At 37.4% G+C, this 20,222-nt stretch overlaps 1 protein-coding gene and 1 long non-coding RNA gene across 3 annotated transcripts in view; one reads left to right on the forward strand and one right to left on the reverse strand.

Annotated features, from left to right (window-relative positions):
* LOC141570153 (uncharacterized) overlaps nt 1-10,720 on the reverse strand; it is a 41,552-nt gene extending 30,832 nt beyond the window's left edge. Inside the window, exon 1 of the long non-coding RNA XR_012494065.2 lies at nt 10,589-10,720. This is a non-coding gene — a long non-coding RNA (uncharacterized LOC141570153). The remainder of the gene's footprint in view (nt 1-10,588) is intronic.
* NTN4 (netrin 4) overlaps nt 1-20,222 on the forward strand; it is a 95,033-nt gene that overhangs the window by 65,389 nt on the left and 9,422 nt on the right. Inside the window, exons 6-7 of one of the 2 annotated variants that reach the window (XM_019732200.3) lie at nt 13,326-13,539; nt 13,897-14,012. In XM_019732200.3, the coding sequence (XP_019587759.2) occupies nt 13,326-13,539; nt 13,897-14,012 (330 nt within the window). The remainder of the gene's footprint in view (nt 1-13,325; nt 13,540-13,896; nt 14,013-20,222) is intronic. The other variant, XM_019732201.3, reaches the window with a different exon arrangement.

The raw sequence follows: 20,222 nt of genomic DNA on the forward strand, positions 1-20,222 counted from the left end.
ACAACTTCTGGTCCTTCTTTCCCTTTTCTGAGCCGGGCAGATCCCAACACTTATTAGCACATCCAGTTCTTCTCTCTACCTAAATTCTCTCCATAATATATTGTTTAATTGGCAATGTTTGGCAGCATTTTCATTATTATTTAGTAATGTTCTCATATCATTAACTTTCTCTTTGGCAGATGTGCCCTATGTCACCTCTAGAGTTATTAATTCTGATAATAAATTTTATAACAAATAAGTTAATGTACTTCACATTTATTAAGTACCTAGAGTGTACCAGATTTCATGCTGGGTACTGACAGAGATGTTGCTACAGCCACAACTTTTCTCCCCATTTCCTTCTTTACTTTCATGAGGAAGGCAGCATCAAGAAAACAAGTTGATATTTTAAAAAATTTAAAGCATTTCAGTGTGTGGTTCCATCAACAACATGTACAATGTTATTCAAAATAACAATTTTATTATATTTATTCTACTGTGCTCACCAAGGCAGAAAAGTAACCCGCTACTCGGTGTGTGGTCCAGAGAAATCCCACTGGCATCATCTGATTAGAAAATGCAGAACTTCTGATCCCACCCAAACCTACTGAATCAAACATGCACTTTAACAAAATTCCCAGGTGACTGTATCATTTTAAAGTTTGAGAATGCTTCGGAATGCTTTCAATCAACAAGCGTTAAATTTTGGCATTTTAGCACTTGTTCTAAGGTTAAGTTTTTTAAATTAGCCAGAACATCCTACCATTCCCTGAGCATCCAAATTAACCAAGGTTTGCATCTCTACCTATGTGCATATGAACTTAGATTTTTTTTTAAATGAACTACATGAAGATATACTGAGGGGAAAAAAAAGAAAATCTGGATAAATGTGTTTCTATGGTATAGCACTTTCCAAAGTTTGATCCATGGAATACTAATTCCATGAGATGTTAATAGGAATTAGGATAAGGGGAAACTTTTCTAACGGCCTAGAAAGTTACAAAATGGTGATTTAATCAAAGGCGTCTTTACTTCAGGATTTCTCAGAGCTTTTCATATGCGAATGTTCCTAATACACCTCCTATAGAGCTTTGGAGAATGTAAGAACCAGAGTATGGTTTTCTTACAGAGCATCTTGTGGGACCAGCGTCCTGCAGAACACACTGGGAAATGTTGCTATTGTATAGTGGCCATATCTATATGAAGATTTCACTTGGAAAGACCTAGCCTAGAAGATTCCTTCTGTTTATTTGGTCCTCATTTCCAAGTGCCAGAACCTACAACTGTACGCAAGGAAATAATAAACCTTCTATTTCTATCAATGAAATAATTACAAACAAAAACTAAGCCTGGGCAATCTACAGTGAGCAATGATATATGAAAACACTTATTGTCCTTATTTCCTAGTTCATGTCTTCTCAGGAGTTGGAACCATTGAAAACCTGAAGCAGCGGCCCAGACAAAAATTGCTAGAAGTATATAAATTATATCTCAGTTTAGCTCAGGAGACATTTGTTGTGTGGTTTTTCTGTGCCAGGCACTGTGGTAAGGATGAAAAGGTCTTCCCTAAAGATCTTACACTCTAGATGAAGAGCAATTTACAATAACAGGTCATTTTGATACACTGTGGTGATGGTGCTCATATAATCTTAATAGCTGACATTTACTGAGTGCCTACTCTTTTCTGTTCACAGTTCAAAAGTCTATCTATATACGTATTAATTCATTTAACTTTCACAAAAGCACTTTGATGAAGGCATTATTGTTATCCCCAATATATGAGGAAAGTGCAATGAGAAAGATACACCAAGTGCCTTAGGAAGAGTGTGGGGGTGGGGTGAAGGCAGCTAAGAGAGACTTCCTTGATGAGAAGCCTCCAATTCTTCTTTGGTGGCTGCTTTTATTTGTGCTGAAACACAAGATCTGTCCTACTTTCTAACCAATGACTGCCTTTGTTGCCTTTAATGAGTTGATCTAGAAAATGGAATGAATTGATGTTATTCAGCCTACTGCACATTTAATAGAGTACTTACCTGTGCCTATTAATTCATTCAATAAATATTGGTGACACTAATCTTGGGACTTTGTTCACAGGTAGGCAGCTAGCTCCCTGCCAAATAAGCCAAAGATTTGTTGGCTCCATTCATGTTCCAGGCTGTATTTTTCCTCCCACTCTCCTGAGAAGCACTATGCTAATTGTTGTGGTCCTTTTGTGTATACTTAATTGATGGTGATAAATGCATCAAACCTGAATCAAAAGGGCCTCGAACCAAACCTACTAGCCTAAATCACAAGATTTAGTCTTGTGCGCAATTAAATCATCTCTGTTCTCACTTCCTCTTTATTTCAACTGTAACCAGAGTCAACTGTGGGACCCAAACAATCAACTACGCATTGCCATTGCCAAGAAATCACTTCTGAGGGTTCCAAAGGTGTTGTTTGCTTTTTTAAGGTCACTGGGCATCATTGAAACTGCATTTATTTCTACAACTCAGAAAAAGAATTTTAAAAGGACAGTGCATTTAAGGTCTGTGAACACAAGGGACAATGTGAAATCTCTCCAGCTGAATCTAGGGCTGAGCGCAGCAATGGAGGTTCAAACTGGTTGGTCACTAAGGGACAGACATAATGGAAAATATAATTATCACGGTGTACTCAGGTACTTTGAGGATCTACTGTCTCTCTGTTCCAAAAGAGAAGTCTCTCTTGGAGTAACTCATCTGAAATCTCTAAAGTCACTTATGAGCCTTTGGTATCTATAATCTAAGTCGCCTTTTCCATGGCAGGCATATTATAAATGTGAGAATAACCCTAATAGGCAAGTGGCATGCAGACTTTCTAAGGAGAAAAACCAAACAAAACAAAAAGCCCTGATTTGTAGCACTGGCCAGTTTCTGTGGTTTAAAATTTTCCCACCATGGCCAGTTTCAAGCTACCAGATCATTGTTTTTAATCAGGATGTCAGTAACTCAGATAGACTCTAAACCAAAAGTGGGATGGTTTCTCTCCTTTGATCAGAGCCTCGCCTGCATCTCCACAGCCCCCTTCTCTGGCCCAAGCACTTCTCCTCTCTAGTCAAACCTGTGCGTGGATCAGAATCACTTGGGAGCACTTACAGAAAATACGAAATCTCAGAGTCCTGCCCCTGACCTTCTGAATCAGAATCTCCAATAGGGATGGGGACAGATATCTGTATTTTTTAAAAAGCATCATTGGTGATTCTGATTCAGCCTCCTGGCCAGCATTTAAGAACCACAATATATACATTCCTGTATCCAGTGTGAGCTCTGTTCACTTTCATCTTTGGATGAAAGATTTTGAGATAATAACCATCTATAACTTAATCTTCTCACTGAATTAGCCGTATCTCTGACAGAAAATCCTAAAGGATTACTAAAACTCTGGCTAGACATGTTTTTCCTGACACAATGATAGATATGAAAGCTGGTGAGCATTCATGTCAATTATCTTCTCCCACTTAAGAATGCCTAGTTTAGAACCTCTGCTTTTCTCCAAGAAAAATTTCCGGCAGAATTCTAAGATGTCTGTTTTTCATGTAACTATTTCAAAATAAATACCTAACAATTCTATTCAGAGAATGCCCTTTTATGCATAGTATATAAATTTATTTACTGTAAGTATCTCACACTTTGAAGTGAATTATTATGTGACTGGAATTTATAATAAAATTAGTTTACTACTACATTGACCATTTGCTATTACATCCATATTTACATATTTCCGAACATAGCATTAAACTATTATGTTATTGTGTTCGATTTAAATAATCATTGAATTCAGTTCTTCATGAAGTCTCTTTTCCCTTCCCCCTCCTTTTAAAACCAAAAGATATATTCAATGTTAGACTTTGGGAAAGTGGCTATGGAATATTAACAGCTATAGAAAATTTCCCTTACTTTAGTAAAACACATGGTTTGATACAGATTTGTAAAGAAACTGCTTTGTAGAACAGAGTTAGCTCTCTTTTTAGGAAGCAGAGAGCCAGTCAGTAACTCTACAATAATTCATTTATTGACTTTTACGTCAAGATATATTTTTAACTATTGCATAGTCTGTCTCCATATTTAAAGAAAAGTCAGCAAATGGAAAAGAAAGCAGAGTTTATTCCCTGTCAAAGTAAATAATTTCTTGAAAAACTGACGTGCCCTTCCTTCCTCCCTGGTGGGCCAAAATAAATGTAGTCAATTGCTTTTTAGCAGAATAAAAATAAACTTGGTCCCTCTGCCCTAAAACCCAAACCAAGTGTTTACCAAGATATTGTCTGGTTACTTGGTTACTGTTACCCTAACTAGCCAGCTAACTGTATAAAGAAAGAGTTCTACCATTCATCCAATTCTTTTCTTCTTCTTCTTCTTTCTTTTTTCCCCCTCTTCTTTCTGGCTTAGGTAAGAACTGCTCAACTGATAAAAATACAAGTGCTTTAAGTGGGTGGCTATCTTCCCACAGACTCCCTTTCCATCCTTCACACTCTAACCAGATATTACCTTCTCATGATGCTCCCAAGAAGAATCTCTGTGTTTGTCTGTTTGCTTGTACCTCTATTTAACAATTATTTCATTCTACCTTTTGGATGGTTGTTCTTTCCTTTCAAATTGTCTCAGAAGTAAAATTTTTTAATTAATTAAATCCAGAATATCTTACCAGAGTGACACATTTCGGAACCCATGAGCACCTTCCATTTTTCATTCTTGTGCCTGTGTTCTGGTCTAGCTCAGAAAAGGATTGTTCTCAAAGGTCATTGACATTTCTTCCAGTGGTAGCTTAGTGGGCTTTTTCTTTCAAACTGCAGTTTTAGAAAAGCCACATGAGTTCATTCTATGTCATATAAACAACATAGACATCTTTGTTTTATACTGAAAGTAACTGTGAATGATTCCAGCATAGAGTCAATATGAAGTAACTGTTTTTGAAAAGCAAACTTTAAATAGAACCAGTGATTTGGCAATAATAGTTGGGAAGCTTCAATCTCAACTTTTTAAAAAATCTAGGATATAAGACCAGAGGGTTAAGAAGTGGAAAAGATAGAGAAAACATACATGTCATAATCTAATATTCATAGTAGGACTATCCTTTTAAAAGATTAAATAACACATATTAGAGTTCATCCAAAAAGGAGAAATTTTATGAATTGATGAATAATAAAAGTCAGTCAAACTGGGGAAGAGCAGAGTTCATGGAATTCTCTAAAAAGTTTCCAAAACAGAAAGTAGTTCACTGAATAAATAAATAATATGTCATTCTGCATTTGAGGAGGACAAGCATTCAATAATCAAGCAAATTGTTATAAAACACTGAAACCCTCAGAAAGTCTGGACAAAATTAGACGGGGTATAAAAAGGAGAAGTAGCATTTGTTGAGTGGCTACTCTGGGCCAGACACTGTACTGGGCAATTTACATAAGTTCTCTCTTTTAGCCACTTTTATGAGGTAGGTGGTATCTTTTATACTTTATAAATGAGGACACTGAGACTTCATTTGATTACATAATTTGTCCAAGTTCACACAGCTGAACTTGGAAGGGCTGGGATTTGAACCCAGGTTTGTCTGACCCCAAAGACTTTGATCCAAAGACCTACAAAGATCCAAAAAACTTGATTCCACATTCTGACCTAGATGATGAAAACAAAATGAACTAACAAAGGTGGAAATAATCAGACATATAGAGTCAAAAATAATTATTAAAGAACTTAGAATTTTTTTTTTTTAAATTATGGCTTTGGGTTTTGAGTGAGACCCTGCTTACTGATAAATAGCCATGTAAAATGTAAATATAGAGAACTGCATTTATCTTAAGGAATCTTGGTACAAGAAAGATGAAAGTAACTGGAGAGTGTTCCAGATAGACCAGCAAAACAATCAAGAAAAGAGAGATACTAATGAATAAATATGAAAAAAGGATAAATACTCTCAGACCAACTAGGAAAGAAACTTCTCGGAGAGAATATAACTTTCTACACATACTCAAAAGATGTAACGGGATATAGGGAGTGGCAAAAAATAATTTACTTCCCTAGAACAAAGAGTCATAATTAGATATAATTGGATGAAAGTGAGGAAAGGAATTTCAGATTGATTGATGTGACAAAAAATTTTGCTGCCAGTGAGAGGCATTTATAGGTAAGGAATGTCTCCTACAGAGTTAGAATTAAAAAACTTTTATTACAAACAATAAATAATAAAACTCAACTTAGTGAAGCATTAAATGTAGGAAGTAGTCTTGCACTCATGTAGGGAACAGTCTTTCACTGGCAAAATTAAGAATAAATCTGTCCTACTTTACCATTTCAGTTGTCTATGGATTTCCTATTTTGCTTTGTTTTTCTGTTCCTAGTATCTTAGTACTACAAATGCTGTGGTGCAAAGATACTAAAAACCTATAAAGAAATAGTATGAGCCTTTTAGGAGGTTCATCAAAACATAAAATCATTTCATGGTTGTTGCTTATTGAGAGGCACATTCATTCAAGAGAGAGAGATTGAGTGAGTCCCTAAAATGGGTCAGTTATGGTCCTAAGTTTTGAGGATACAGAGATGGAAAGATGTGGTTCCTACCTTCTAGGCCTTCACAGGGTCCTACAGAGACAGCAGTGAGGCAGAAAATCATAACGAGATTACATTGGATGCCAGAAGACCCTTAATCATTAAGAAATACTTACTGACTATAATTCATCTATTATTAAAATCTCAACATAGATTTACTCAGGGCCTACCATGTGGCAGGCCTGTCATAGTCACTGTATATACAATAAAACAGTCCCTAACCCCACAGAAACAGATGATAAATAAATGTGCCCAAGTAAATATGTAATTAAAAACTGCCATTAAGTGTTATGAAGAGAAGAGTACCATGACAGGTTATAGCAGGGACTCGTGACATCAGTTCCAAGAGATATCTAAGACAGATGGCATAAATAAGGGCTCTTTCTCCAAAGGAAAAAGGAGCTAGGGAAGACCACAATTCCTGGTTAGGTTCCTGGGAGGATGGTGCCTGAGAGGATTGGCACTACAGGAGGATTTCTTCAACAACAAAGTAATGGTGTGTGATATAACCAAATTCTTCAAAGCAAAATACAGTGTCCAAAATTAAACCAAAAAGTTTTTCCATAATAAAATCTGTACACTCGAAAGTACTTTTCTTCTGTTTTGACTGAAGTAGCACCCCAGGAATATAAAGCTGGCTATTTAGCTATCTAAGATCTCTTAGCTATACCCAGGAATAAATCGTAACTAGCTCTATTACAACCTGTAAAGAGGACAGGATGATACAGAAATCAAATTGAGGGTCTGCACAGAGCTCACACAATGAAGCGTTAGATATAAAGGGTATGACTTTTGTATTTGTTTGCATTGCTCATTTAAAAGTTTATATAAGACAGATAGTAAGTATACGTCACTGTATATACAATAAAACAGTCCCTAACCCCACGGAAACAGGCGATAAATAAATGTACCCAAGTAAATATGTAATTAAAATATGTAAAAAATACCTTACATGTATTTGTTAAAGCATTAAATAGAGGCAGGAATGGCTATATTTCATGTATAAATGGATCTCCTTCTATTGGGTGGGAGGTACAGTAATAACTTAGGAGACACTGCATTTCAGTAAGGGACAGGCGAGTCTTAATTTAGATTATTATTAGATTTATTCTAGCATAATTTTGTGTGAAATTAACATATACCTTGAATAGTGTGGAACTAGCTCTCTTTGAACACAATGCACATAACATTTAAAGGACGACTGGAAAACTGCTCCCTGGGATAGTAAACGGGTAAATCGTATTGCCTGTCACAGAGTCAGTTTGTTTACAGCTTATCCTGTATGTTTTTTATAACTATTCATCCACTAGCAAAAAGAGTTGACAGTAGAAGGAAAGGAAAAAACAGTACCAAAAAAGGTAGAAGACTTTGTTTTATCTAACATTTAACTTCACACTTAATATAGTCATAACAGTTCATTTTGTCTTCTTTCTGTTAAGAGCAGCTTCTCCAAGTCATCTCCCTGAATTCCTCTGAGAACTTCCCCAGGCAGCTGCGCAGCTTTTGAAATAGCTTTGATATTAAAAATCCCCCATCAGAAGTTCTGTAGGGCCTTGGCCTTTTCGGGAGAAAACAATGTTGGGAGCCTGGGCTGTGCACTGAAGGAGTGGCCACGGGGCCTTGGTGAAAGGGCTGGACAGGCAGCCTTTCCCAGCTGAGGGCCTTGAACTTTGAGTTCTGTTTTTAGAAAGGCTAAATCAGGAGCAAATACTTGCAGGGTATTTTGCTCCCAGTGTAGCTTTTACTAACAGCAGAGCAAAAGCTAGAGCCATAAGGTAATGCTAAGGAGTCCTGGCAATTCAGAAGGGGTGAGATGCTGAACTCAGCTGATTCTTTCTACAGCACGCTTGGCATCATGGGTCACTCGCTGAGAGAAAGGTGTGCAAACAGACGCCTAGAGTTCTATTGAAGGTGGGAATAAAAATGAAACGGCAGCAGTGGTTTCCTCTGACTCCACAACCAAAGGTGGTAGCAACCCCATCAGAATAAAGGAAGCCGTAACTCTCCTATTAGTTCCTGGCCATTTTGCATTCATATTTACATACTTATTATGTTCACATAGGTTGCCATCTGTGACTGTTGTCCTACATTACTTTGTAGGGTACCTTCCTATAAGCAGCAAGATCATAGATCATACCCTACTTCTTTGCAGCATACTCTGATCCACAAAAGGAGAGTAATTCTTCCCAGGTGCAAAGCAAGGAATTTCAGACAATTATGAAAGCCAGTTAGATCATTAATTTCCTTTAAAAACAACCCATATCTGCAATGAGGCAGTTACTGCTCTTTCCTCTGCACTCCCATGCCCCCTGCACTACCTCTTTATAACATTTACTGCCCTGTAATGATTGGCATATCTCTCTTCCCTCACTGAAGAGCTAGTGACCCTGTCTTCATCTGTGTATCTTCAGCCCCTGGCATACTTTATGTTACCACTAAAGTTCAACAACTCTTTGATGAAGGGTGTGAATGAATGAATGAATGAATGAATGAATGGTGGGCATTTTTAAGGTAGTATGTTTTATCCAGATAATAATGATAGTTACTCTTTCAGCATTTGGTGCCACTAAATGCCTGATACATTGATACATACATACAATCTATCATTTAATCCTCACACAACCCTATGACATAGGTATTATTTCTTACTTCAATGATGAGAAAATTGAGACTTGAGGTGGTTAGTTTCACAAAGACTTGTAAGGAATAAGTGTCATAAACAGAATTTGAACTCATCTAGTCTGACTCCTAAGCCTGTGCCCTTACCAACTCTATTATACTGCCCTTGTTTTATTTTCTGTCTTCCTAAGATACTACAGGTAATTTCCAAACAGCTGTATTTATTGTCAGCCTTTATGGTTGAAATAAATATTAGTTTTAGAGCCTTACAGATGCACTAGGCTATTTTAAAACGTTTTCATTCATTGTTTCATTAACAATTATGTTTCCTGGTGGAAGATACTCCAGAGCAGCCTATTGTCCTAAGACTTTTCTCTAATGCTCTGTAGAGGGACGTGCTTCATATCACAGATGTCTTGCTGCAACTGTATATTTGTAAGTAAACTTTATATAGCCTTTAGCAATTATCTAAATTCATTATTTGAAGGGAACCTATTGTGAGATCATTTGTAAAAGTATCAATTTCCCCTATCTCATCTGTTTTGAATGTTTTATATTACTATTTCAGCTTTTCTCATAACAGGACATATCAGTAGAGAATACACTATTTTAAATTAGTCATTTGCATTCTTAAAGAAATCTTGTGACAATAGTTAGGAATTAGAAATGACATTTTAAATAATTTTGTCTTACTAATTTGGTTGTGATAGCAGCTTAGGGCAAATGTTTACTATTGGGTTTTATGTCTAACAAGAAGAAGATAAAACTGAGGGATTTATATCAGTCCAATTGGGTTGTGACTTTGACATTCATCACAAGGAACATGCAAAAGTAAATGCTTGGGTTACATTTTAGACTCAACAATCAATAAGGAATATACGCTGGCGAATCAGAACCTGAACCACAATCTAAGAAGAACCATATTTTTCCCCAAGCAAGAAGAAAATATATTTGCATTTTGGAAGAAAATAAGAAATGCAGATTGTGTGTGTCAGATATTGTCTGCTACACAATCTTCAGGAGATAGGTATGCAAGGCAAGCCTCAGTGTGAAGTCTGAAAAAGTATGCCGTGAAAGGTGTCAGGGCCTTCTGCCTGGAGCTAGTTCTGCATAGTTTCCAAATGGTATTTTTATCTCTTAATTATGTAAAAAGTCACATTGACAGAAATCCACTAGCACATGTGATAGAATCACATTCTTCTCTGGCCATTCCAGAAATGTGTGTACATTTTAAGATATATGGTAGTAGAGAGAGGTCAAATCTTAGAAAGGCTTGAATTTTGTATTAAAGGAAAAGATAATAGTGGTGGTAGAATACCATATATTACATTAAATGTGGGTCCTACAATGTCTTTCTTCTAGTTCCCCTATCTGCTGTCAAAAACCAAATTGACTGAACTGAGTGATACAGTAACTGTTGGTTTACTCACCTCACAATACTGAAATGTTTATATTGGATTATGTGATTTCCTTTAAAGTCTTCTCATTGCGCTTTGATACATTCATGTTACATATTATACATTCTCTCCAAATGTATAATAAACTTCAGTCTTCAGTTTTCCACTCAATGTACACTCCAGACACACTAAACGTTTCAGTCTCCAAATGGCCAGGCCCTTTCACGTATGATTCCCACAGCCTGGAATGTCCTTCAGGGGCCTAGAAAACAACAGTATAAGACAAAGATCCTTCTGTCAATAAGTTCAGAGTCTAGCAGTAAGGGAGACAGGCATATAAACAAATAATAATGATGGACTGTGATATATACACAAAATAGAAATATATACAAAGACCAGAGGCAGCATAAAGGAGACAGTGGTCTGGAGGGAGTGGGACAAGAAACATGTCAGGGTCCAGACGGACACGGTGGGGAAAGGCAACGCAGGCACAGCCAAGGGAACCGAGGGAGGAAAGACCTTCACATCTTCAGGAAACAGCAAGTGCTTCCACATACAGTGCAATGGGGATGAACTGTACACTTAAAATTGGTTAAGATGGTACATTTTATGGTATGTGGGGTTTTTTTAACCACAATTACATTTTTAAAAAATTATTTAAAAGAAATGCAATGGGGAGAGTATCTCCCTAGGCTGAAATAAGCAACCGCCTATCTTCCCCTCCTTGTCAACTTGCAAACTCCTACTCATCTTTTAGGATCAGCTCGAAGGTCTATATGACCCCTCCTCTGTGGGTCTTATGTGATTCCCTCAGTCCGTTTTCCCTTCCTCTGCTCCTGTAGCACTTTATGTAGACCTCTATTGGAGTACTTATCAGTGTATGGAAATTTTTTGTGTATGTTTCTGTTTCCCCAACAAGAGTATGCATTCCTTGAGGGCTGGCATCATTACTTATGCAAACATAGATCCTATATCTCTACAAGATTTATTGAATTAGTTAGTTAATTCACTATTAATTAACCATGTGCCAGACACCACACTGTTTTACATACATAATCTCCTTTCATCCTAACAACTGTTATGTGGGTAAATATTGTTCTCATTTCCACTTTACAGACAAGAACACTGAGAAAATGAGAGTCTAGGTATCTTGCCAAAAGTCATACAGTTAGTAGTTGAGCTCTGAAGACAGATTGAAGCCAAACTGAGATTTTAATGACAAAGAAAATAATCAATGAAAGAAGTTTCCAAGGGAATAAAGGAAGGAGTTAGTTGAGACATTTTTCATGTGATTCTTAGAGAAGACTGGAAAAATAAAGAGATTTTTGAGGTGGAGAAAAGATTATCCAGAGGACATTATCAATTAATTAGAAATTCCAGACCAAGTGGTTAGTGTGAATTAAAAAGGGATATTTTGGGACAGCCACTGTGAGAATTTTTTTTTTTTTTTGAGAGGCGAGGTAAAATTGAATAAATAGGGTTCATGAGCATCAGTTAAGGAACCCAACTGAGGTTAGGGTATACAAATTTGTGACGAATCCAATAAGCACATTATTTTTACTTTGTTCAACTATTTTTGCTATCCCAGGAACAAAGAAAGTGTTAGGGAGTCCCAGCCTGTGAGCAGCAACATATGCTACATAACAAAATACCACAGACTGCGTGGCTTAAACAATAAACATTTATTTCTCACAGTTCAGGAGGCTGGATGTCTGGGATCATGCTGCCAGCGTGGTTGGCTTCTGGTGAAAGTCCTTCTGGGGCGGACTGCTGACTTCTGTTGTAGCCTCACATCCTTCACAGAGGAAAGAGCGCTGCCCTCTTCATCCCCTTATCCGGGCATCGATCTCATCACCCCCAGCTCCCACCACTGCACGTGTCCACTCACCTGCATCTGTGTCCAAATACTCTGCTTTCCATCCTGTTACTATGAACTGATCACGCTCCTACCCAAGGCCAGCGCCTCCACTTCTACACCAGATCCCGTCCTTTCTTCCTCTCTCAAGTATGCCCAAGTATTCCTCTAACAATTCTCCCATTTCTTTTGGTCATCAATCTTTCCCTTTCTGCTGAATCATTTCTATCAACATCAAACATCGAACATGCTGTAAATTCTCCCGTCTTATAACAAAACTCAAACCTTCACTCAAGTTCATATCCCCACTCAGTTTTAGCTGCCACCACATTTCTATGCCCTGATGGAAAAATCTCAGAAGAGCTGTCTGTTCTTATGCTCAACTTCGTCTACGACCATTCTCACCCAAGTCCTCTTCAGTTAGGTTTGCCACTAATATCACACTGGGACTGTTTCTATCCAGGACACCAGTGGCCTTCGTGCTGTCAAACGCAATAATCCACTCCCATTCCTCACCTTGGCCCTCTCAGCGTTTGACACAGTTGATGTTGTCCTATCTCTTTGAAACTTTGGCTTCCAGAATAACACACTCATGATTTTTTCCTTTCTCACAAATTGCTCCTTCTTTGTCTTCTTTGCTGATTTGTTCTAATCATCCCAACCAAAATCCATTCATGTTTAGTGCCTTCAATTTTAGAATAAATTGTGTGGTTCATTTTACAGCAGATAGGCTTTTCTGGTTTTATCTTCGCATCTATAAACTGACATTGATTCTCCAAGCATGTACCAACTGGCTAATGGAGGAGCCTCAGAGATACGCCGTGTGGTGAAGGGAAGCAACTTTGGGATTGCCAGGCTGCATCCCCACAGGTAATCTAGTAACTCATCAGCTCTTGTGTGTTCTCTCTGTTGTAGTGTGCTCCTGCCATCCGGTTGGATCAGCTGTCCTACCTTTCAGCTCAGTGACTTTCTGTGACCCCAGCAATGGTGACTGCCCTTGCAAGCCTGGGGTGGCAGGGCCACGTTGTGACAGGTGTATGGTGGGATACTGGGGCTTTGGCGACTACGGCTGCAGGCCCTGTGACTGCGCAGGGAGCTGCGACCCTCTCACAGGAGACTGCATCAGCAGGTGAGTGCGCATGGCTCTTTGCTCAGGGATGTGCCTTTCAGATTCTTTTTGGAGATCTGATAGTGATTTGGAAAACCTTACGTACCGTGCCATTGGTGGAGCAAAGATGTCTTTTGCACATCTTTTTAAAGAATTTTTGTCACGTTGGAGAGTCAAGTCCTTTGTTCTTGCAAGATTCTAGAAATGATCTAGTTCATTTTGCAAAATAAATTATTCTTCTTGACAATAGGCCCTTAAAACGCTGAAATGTGAAAGGATGGGAAGGTGACTGATAAGGCTTAAATCTCAATAAATAAATCCGTCTCATTGAAGAGCTGAGAAACTCCTTGAGTTCTTCATCGTTTTCTGTTTTATTAGCAGCACAGACCTAGAATGGTACCATGAAATCCCTGACTTCCATTCCACGCACAATGAGAGCAAGCCGACCTGGGAGTGGGAAGACGAGCAAGGGTTTTCTGCGCTTCGACATTCAGGTGAGAGTATAGGTGTCACCGGGTCTCGTGTTTCCGGGGCTGGTCCTGGCTGACTGTGATTCATAACAAACCATAGAACAGCTTTTGGATTCTAACATGGGAACTCTTAAGTTCTGAGGTTTAATGAAGTAATGACCCCTGTAAATAGAAAACTGTTAAACATAACTAAGGGGTATTTTAACAAACTTTTGTTTATTTTTTTATTATTAGAGTAACATAAGTAATTAGTATAGAAAATTTGGAAAATGCAAAACATCACATTAAAAAAAACAAATGTCACCCAAATCTCATTACCTCACTGTTACTACTTTGGTGTGTTTCCTTTTCCCTAAAATATACTGTTTTACACAATTGAGAGCTAACTGAGGGTATCAGATTAGGAAATGCACAGATCCATTTAAAGGACAAATATCCTTACCTAGTGTAACTTAATATGTACAAAGTAAAAGCTAGCTGTGAACTCCTTAGGTTTTATACCTTTTTCACTACTAGAAAACAAAAATAACTTTACAAACTAAATATAAACCAAATGATAAAAACTAATAAAATTCAAATTAACGTTAATTAAATATGAAAAATAAGTTTTTCACTGAAGCCAAAACACAAAAATATGGTTCTTTGAATTTCCCAGTCTATACTACTGTTTCCTCTGACTCAATTTTCCTATGACGTTTATCTGTTGTTTTATTTGAAGAACCTGGCATGATATTGGTGGGAACACAATTTCTGTGTTCACCCTGACTCTATTCTTTGCTTGTAGGAAAATCACATGGTTCTATTTAGCACCAATTTGCTTCTTAACACAAACATAGATGTGGGCATAGAATCTTGTGTCAGTGTTTGGTTGTAAAGTGCTCACTAAAATAATCCAAATTAAACTGAAAATAAGTTTAAAATATGTTTTATTATTAAACATTACAAATGCCAAAAATGTTATATGAAAACCCATATACACACCTTCTAGAGTTACCAAATCTTACACTTTGACATATTGTTTCATATTCTGATTTAAATTTTAAAGTGTTAACAGATACAATTGAGCCCCCAGTGCACCAATCCACAAGCTTACTAGTCTCCCCTACTCCATAGAATAACCACTAACCTGAATTTTGGTGTTTATCATTCCCTTCCTTGGTCTTACGGTATATATATATTTTAATGTCATTAACATAATGACTTACCTACCCTTTCAAAATTATTTTTTGATCTGAATATGTACATTTTTTAGTTTATCCGTTCTATGAATAAACTTTTTTTATCTTGTTGTTTGCCATTTAGGATATTTCCAATTCCCAGTTTTTCACTGTTATATGTAATGCTACCATGAATGTTCTCTTATGTGACTGAGCTCTTGAGGAGTGTCGCTAGAGCAGAGGCTGGCAAACTGAGGTCCTCAAGCCAAATCTGGCCTGCCATCTGTTTTGTTACAGCCTGCAAGCTACCTGCTCTAAGGGTTAAATGATTACACTTTAAATGGTTATATAAGCACCTGCATAACATCTTTAATTTGGTCTCTTGGCTCACGAAGCCTAAAATATTTATCATCTGTCCCTTTACAGAAAATGTTCACCGACCTTTGCCGTAAGGTACAACCTAGACACTGCTGGGTCACGGGTGTGCTTATTGTCAATTTACCACATATTGCCAAATAGCTCCTTGAAGTGGTTGTACAGATTTGCATTCCACCAGCAAAGTATGACATTCTGTTTCTCCACATCCTCATTAATACTCTGTATTTACTTAACAAACTTTTATATAGCACATACAACGGGCCAAACACTCACTATTCTACCTCATCAACCCAGCCACAGTTTAACTCATTTAATAGTTATTGGACTTCTAAAGTTAATGTTATCAAACTTGTCAATTTTTACTAACCTGGTGGGTATAAAATAGTATCGCGCCATTTAAAATTGCATTTTCCTGATTATTAACAGGTTTGGTAACTTTTCATGGTTTCTTAGCCAGTCAGTTTTCCTTTTTTTTGTGAACTTCCTATTTGCAATTTTCTTACTAATTTGTAGAAGTTCTTTATGAATTAATTCATTAATCCAACAAACATTTGTTGAGTACCCATACGGTGTGCCAGTGCTGTAAATGTAATACCTGAGCAAAACAGACAAAAATCTGAGCTTTCAGGAGTCTATATTCTTGCAGAGGAAGGCAGGTAATAAACAAGTAAGAAAAATATTTTTAAAAATGTAATGATGTTTAGTGTAATAGAGAAATAAAGCAGGGGTTGGGAATAAGAAGTGCTTAGGAGGGCCATACTTTTAAATAGGGGGATCAGGGAAAGTCCTAGGTGACATTTGAGAACAATGCCTGAAGGAGGTAAGGGGGTGAGCTTACAGATAACAGAGGGAAGAGAGTTTAGGCAGAAGACACATCAAGTACAAAAGCCCTGAAGTGGGACTAGGCCTGGCTTATTCAGGAAACAGCAAGGAGCCCAGTGTGGCTAGAGCAGAGTAAGAAACCACAATTTAAATACATTCTCTTAAAGAACTTATGGACCCTTCAAGAATCAGAAACCCAAATCTGATAAACACTGGCATTTGTAATTCCATATCATGGGGTTGTTGTTGTTTTTTTTCACTTAACATAGTCTTATGACCATTTTCCTAATGGTTTCATTTTAATTCACAACAGAAATAAGGTGGGAAATAAGGCAATGTGACATTATCATATTTATCTTTTGCATACTCGGAAAAGAAAAAATCTTTCCCATTAATTTTTTGGGTTCCATGCTACATTATCTGAATTCTACGATATTAATAACCACTTTTGCAAGTTTCCTTCTATTTTTCTAAAACAATGATTTTCATAATTCTCCAACTTTGTCTGCTAAGCCAATCTATAAAAATCAAGTTTTTAGGACCTTCGTTGAGCCAGGCATCATGTTACCAGGGAGCTGGCAGCACACGAATTAAGCCCATAACGTGCTGGCAGCAGAATGACTCCAGACTCTCACGTACACAGCAGCTGTTAGGTCTGTGATGTCCCCGGAGAGCCGCTGAAATTAATCTGGGTGAGCTCCAGATCGAGGAAGACATTGTTCAGTTTCCTTCTAAACAGCAATACTCTCACTGGGTGGAGAATAGTACTCCTGGGCCCCTCTTTTCAACAAAAAAGTGATAATCAGTTTCCTAAGCACCGGGGTGCATTCTCAAATACATGTGCCTACCTACCTATTTCCCTACCACACATTTCCATGACTAGGAAGGTAATATCCTATACCAATAAGATACTCTTAGTTCCTATCACTTCTTGTGAGGTAGAGAACATCAGATGTACAATTTCACTTCTTATACAACAAAACTGGCTCTAACTAGTACCAAAGAACTGTAAACAATTCTCTCTCTCTCTCTCTCTCTCTCTCTCTCTCTCTCTCTCTCTCTCTCTCTCTCTCTCATCCTAATACCCAGTGTCTCTAAACAGGTTTTCCTCCTCTTTCAGATTTCTTTTAACAAAACACATCTGGGCTGTAGCCTGATCAACAAAGATCCATTCAAAAACAAATTTTAATATCTGATTTCTTATGAAAAGAGAGCACTGGAAAGCAGCCAAAGAAAGGTCTTCCAATAACAGACCTACGTATGTTCTTACAGGATGAAGGACTAAAGAGAAGAACATTACACTGAGGAACAATATATGCCATGTGGAGTTTCATTAAGTTTTACAGCATGGTATTGGCCATGCTCTCCTGCTTTAGTGGAACTTTCCAAGGCAGTGAGCTCTCCACTTAAGTTACTACAATTTCTGATTGAGTAATCCTCTCTGCTATGTTTAGATTATAAGCAATATTATTTAACAGATCACACAACATCTCATTTTAAGTACCTTTGATTTCTCTTTCTCACTACCTAATTCCACTGTGATTTTTCTACTTGCAAATCTCATTCTCTGATTTCTAGACAAGCTTTCGTTAGAGCCAATATGTCACTGTTTCCCACATTGCTATGTCTACCTATCCAGTCTCACCAGGATCATACTCTCATTTCCATTTGGATGTTCTGTCAGCATCTCTAATCCATTATATTCTCCTCGTACTAGACCTCTGGTGTGTTTTTGCCTGATCAGACCCATTTCCTCTTCTTTCCTGCTATTTCTGTGGCAACTCAACCCAATGTGTTCTTTGAGGAACCGTTCTTCCCCAATTTAATAGTTTTGGAGAGGCCAATCAGGTGTTCTGTCCCTGGAATTTAAATCTTGAGCTTAAAGTGACAAAGTCTGAAAATGATTGGCGTTCATGATTCCAGCGGGGAAAGCCATGAAAGAGACGACCCAATAGTTCCTAGATCTCTGGCGCTCTCCTGATTCTTGTGCTTTCAGAGTTCCGGTTCCTTAGCTTCTTCTCCTTTCTATGAGCTACTCCATATCCTTTCAATAATTAAGTGAGACAACTGATTGCTACCAAAAAAACCCTTAAATTATACACCCCTGAATGCTCTCCTCCTAACTTCCCAATTTCTGTTAGTGATGCTAAATCTTCTGTCATCTGAGCTGAAAACTTCAAGTCCATTTTTGTGTTTCCTCTTCCCTTGACCTCATCCAATCCATTGACAAAATTTGTAGACCCAAACTCTCCAGCTTCCCTTGATATTTCTCCCTATCTAGATCCGTAGCCACCTCTCAGACCCACAATCCATCTGTCTTAGAGAGACAGTGTAGGGGAAAGAGCAGGGGCTTCAGATTCTCCCAAACCCAGGCTTAAAAACTGGCTTTTCTACTTGTTAGCAATGCTACCTTGAACAAGCTAATAAACTGCTCTGAGCCTTCATTTTTAAATACTACCTACCTCATACAGTTATTATAAATATTAAAGATTATAGGGATAAAATTCCTTATATGGATTATGGTCTGTAGTTGACACTCAGTTTGGTTCCTGTTGCTGTTATCAGTTTCACTGGTTTTGTAATTGATCCCTGCCTCCATTTTCTCTCCATTCCAATACTTTTGATATGGTAATGCCAGATTAATTTTCATATATATGTATATTTTTTAATTCATGTAACTTCTTTAAGATAATAGCTTTGAAAATTCCCCTTTATTTAACAAATTAAATTCAGGCCCTAATTGCTTCTCACTCAAGGTCCCCATGATACCTTCTACTATTCATTATTCAATCTGTATCCAGGATAAACAGAATCGCTGACTCTTCCATGAATACACTCTGCTTTTTCTCTCTTATATTTGTTTGCTCACTCTTTTATCTCCATATTCCTGTCAAATTTCTACTATGTTAGAATCTTATATGAGTAAATAAATATAAAACAGTTAAAATAGTGCCTGACATACAGTAAATACTCAGTACATGTTACCTGCCATTATTACCACTCAGTGCCTGTGAAATGCAATGCATGCAGGCAAGAGGGGATGGGTGAGGGAATTATATCTAACTGTTAAATCAGTAAGAATCAAAATCCTATCCATTCTGGGCTCTAGGAATATAAAGGTGAATAAGACATAACCAGTGTCCTCAAGGATCACAGACTAGAGAGGAAACAGATACATAAATATGAGAATACTATATATAGACTATGTACAGAGGCATTTTGAAAGTCTTCCACAAGGTCTGGCAAATCTCTCACACATATTTGTAATACATGATTTTAACTGTTGGTATAAAGTATCCTACTTATTCTTCAAAGTCCATTTCAAATCCTTCTTCAGCCATGAAGACTTTTCCCATCCCCCCAAGCATGTGACTTTCCCACCCAAGTGTATTGTACCTGTCTTAGAACCCTTACCACTGTTTATGTACTTGCTGTCCTCATCTTACTGAATTGTAACCCTTAAGACAAGAATTGTGTCTTGTTCATCTTTATATACTCTGAAGTACATAGCATCATGTCCTGCATACCATAGGTGCTCATAAATACTTTTAAATTAGATGGCATTACCTTCAAAGGACTGCCCAGTTATTTTACTTTGGTGAACATTATAAAAATTATAAAAAGATAATTGTCTCTTCCATAGGTAATCCATTCAGTTGTTCCTTTCCATTAGCATGGGCTACTAATACTGGACTATATCACAACATCAATTACAAGCATTAAAATATATCACTGTTTCTACATTTCTATATTTCTCTTAGGTCAATACTTTATTGGATAATAGATAGTTCAATTCAGAAAGTGACTCTATCTCTTTAATGACTTTTCATGCTTCCTTAGTAGGTATGAATTATATGACTCACTCAAGCCTTAAAGC

This window comes from Rhinolophus sinicus, chromosome 1, assembly GCF_057876585.1.
Source record: "Rhinolophus sinicus isolate RSI-liver-muscle chromosome 1, RSI-T2T, whole genome shotgun sequence".
Classification (NCBI taxonomy): domain Eukaryota; kingdom Metazoa; phylum Chordata; class Mammalia; order Chiroptera; family Rhinolophidae; genus Rhinolophus; species Rhinolophus sinicus.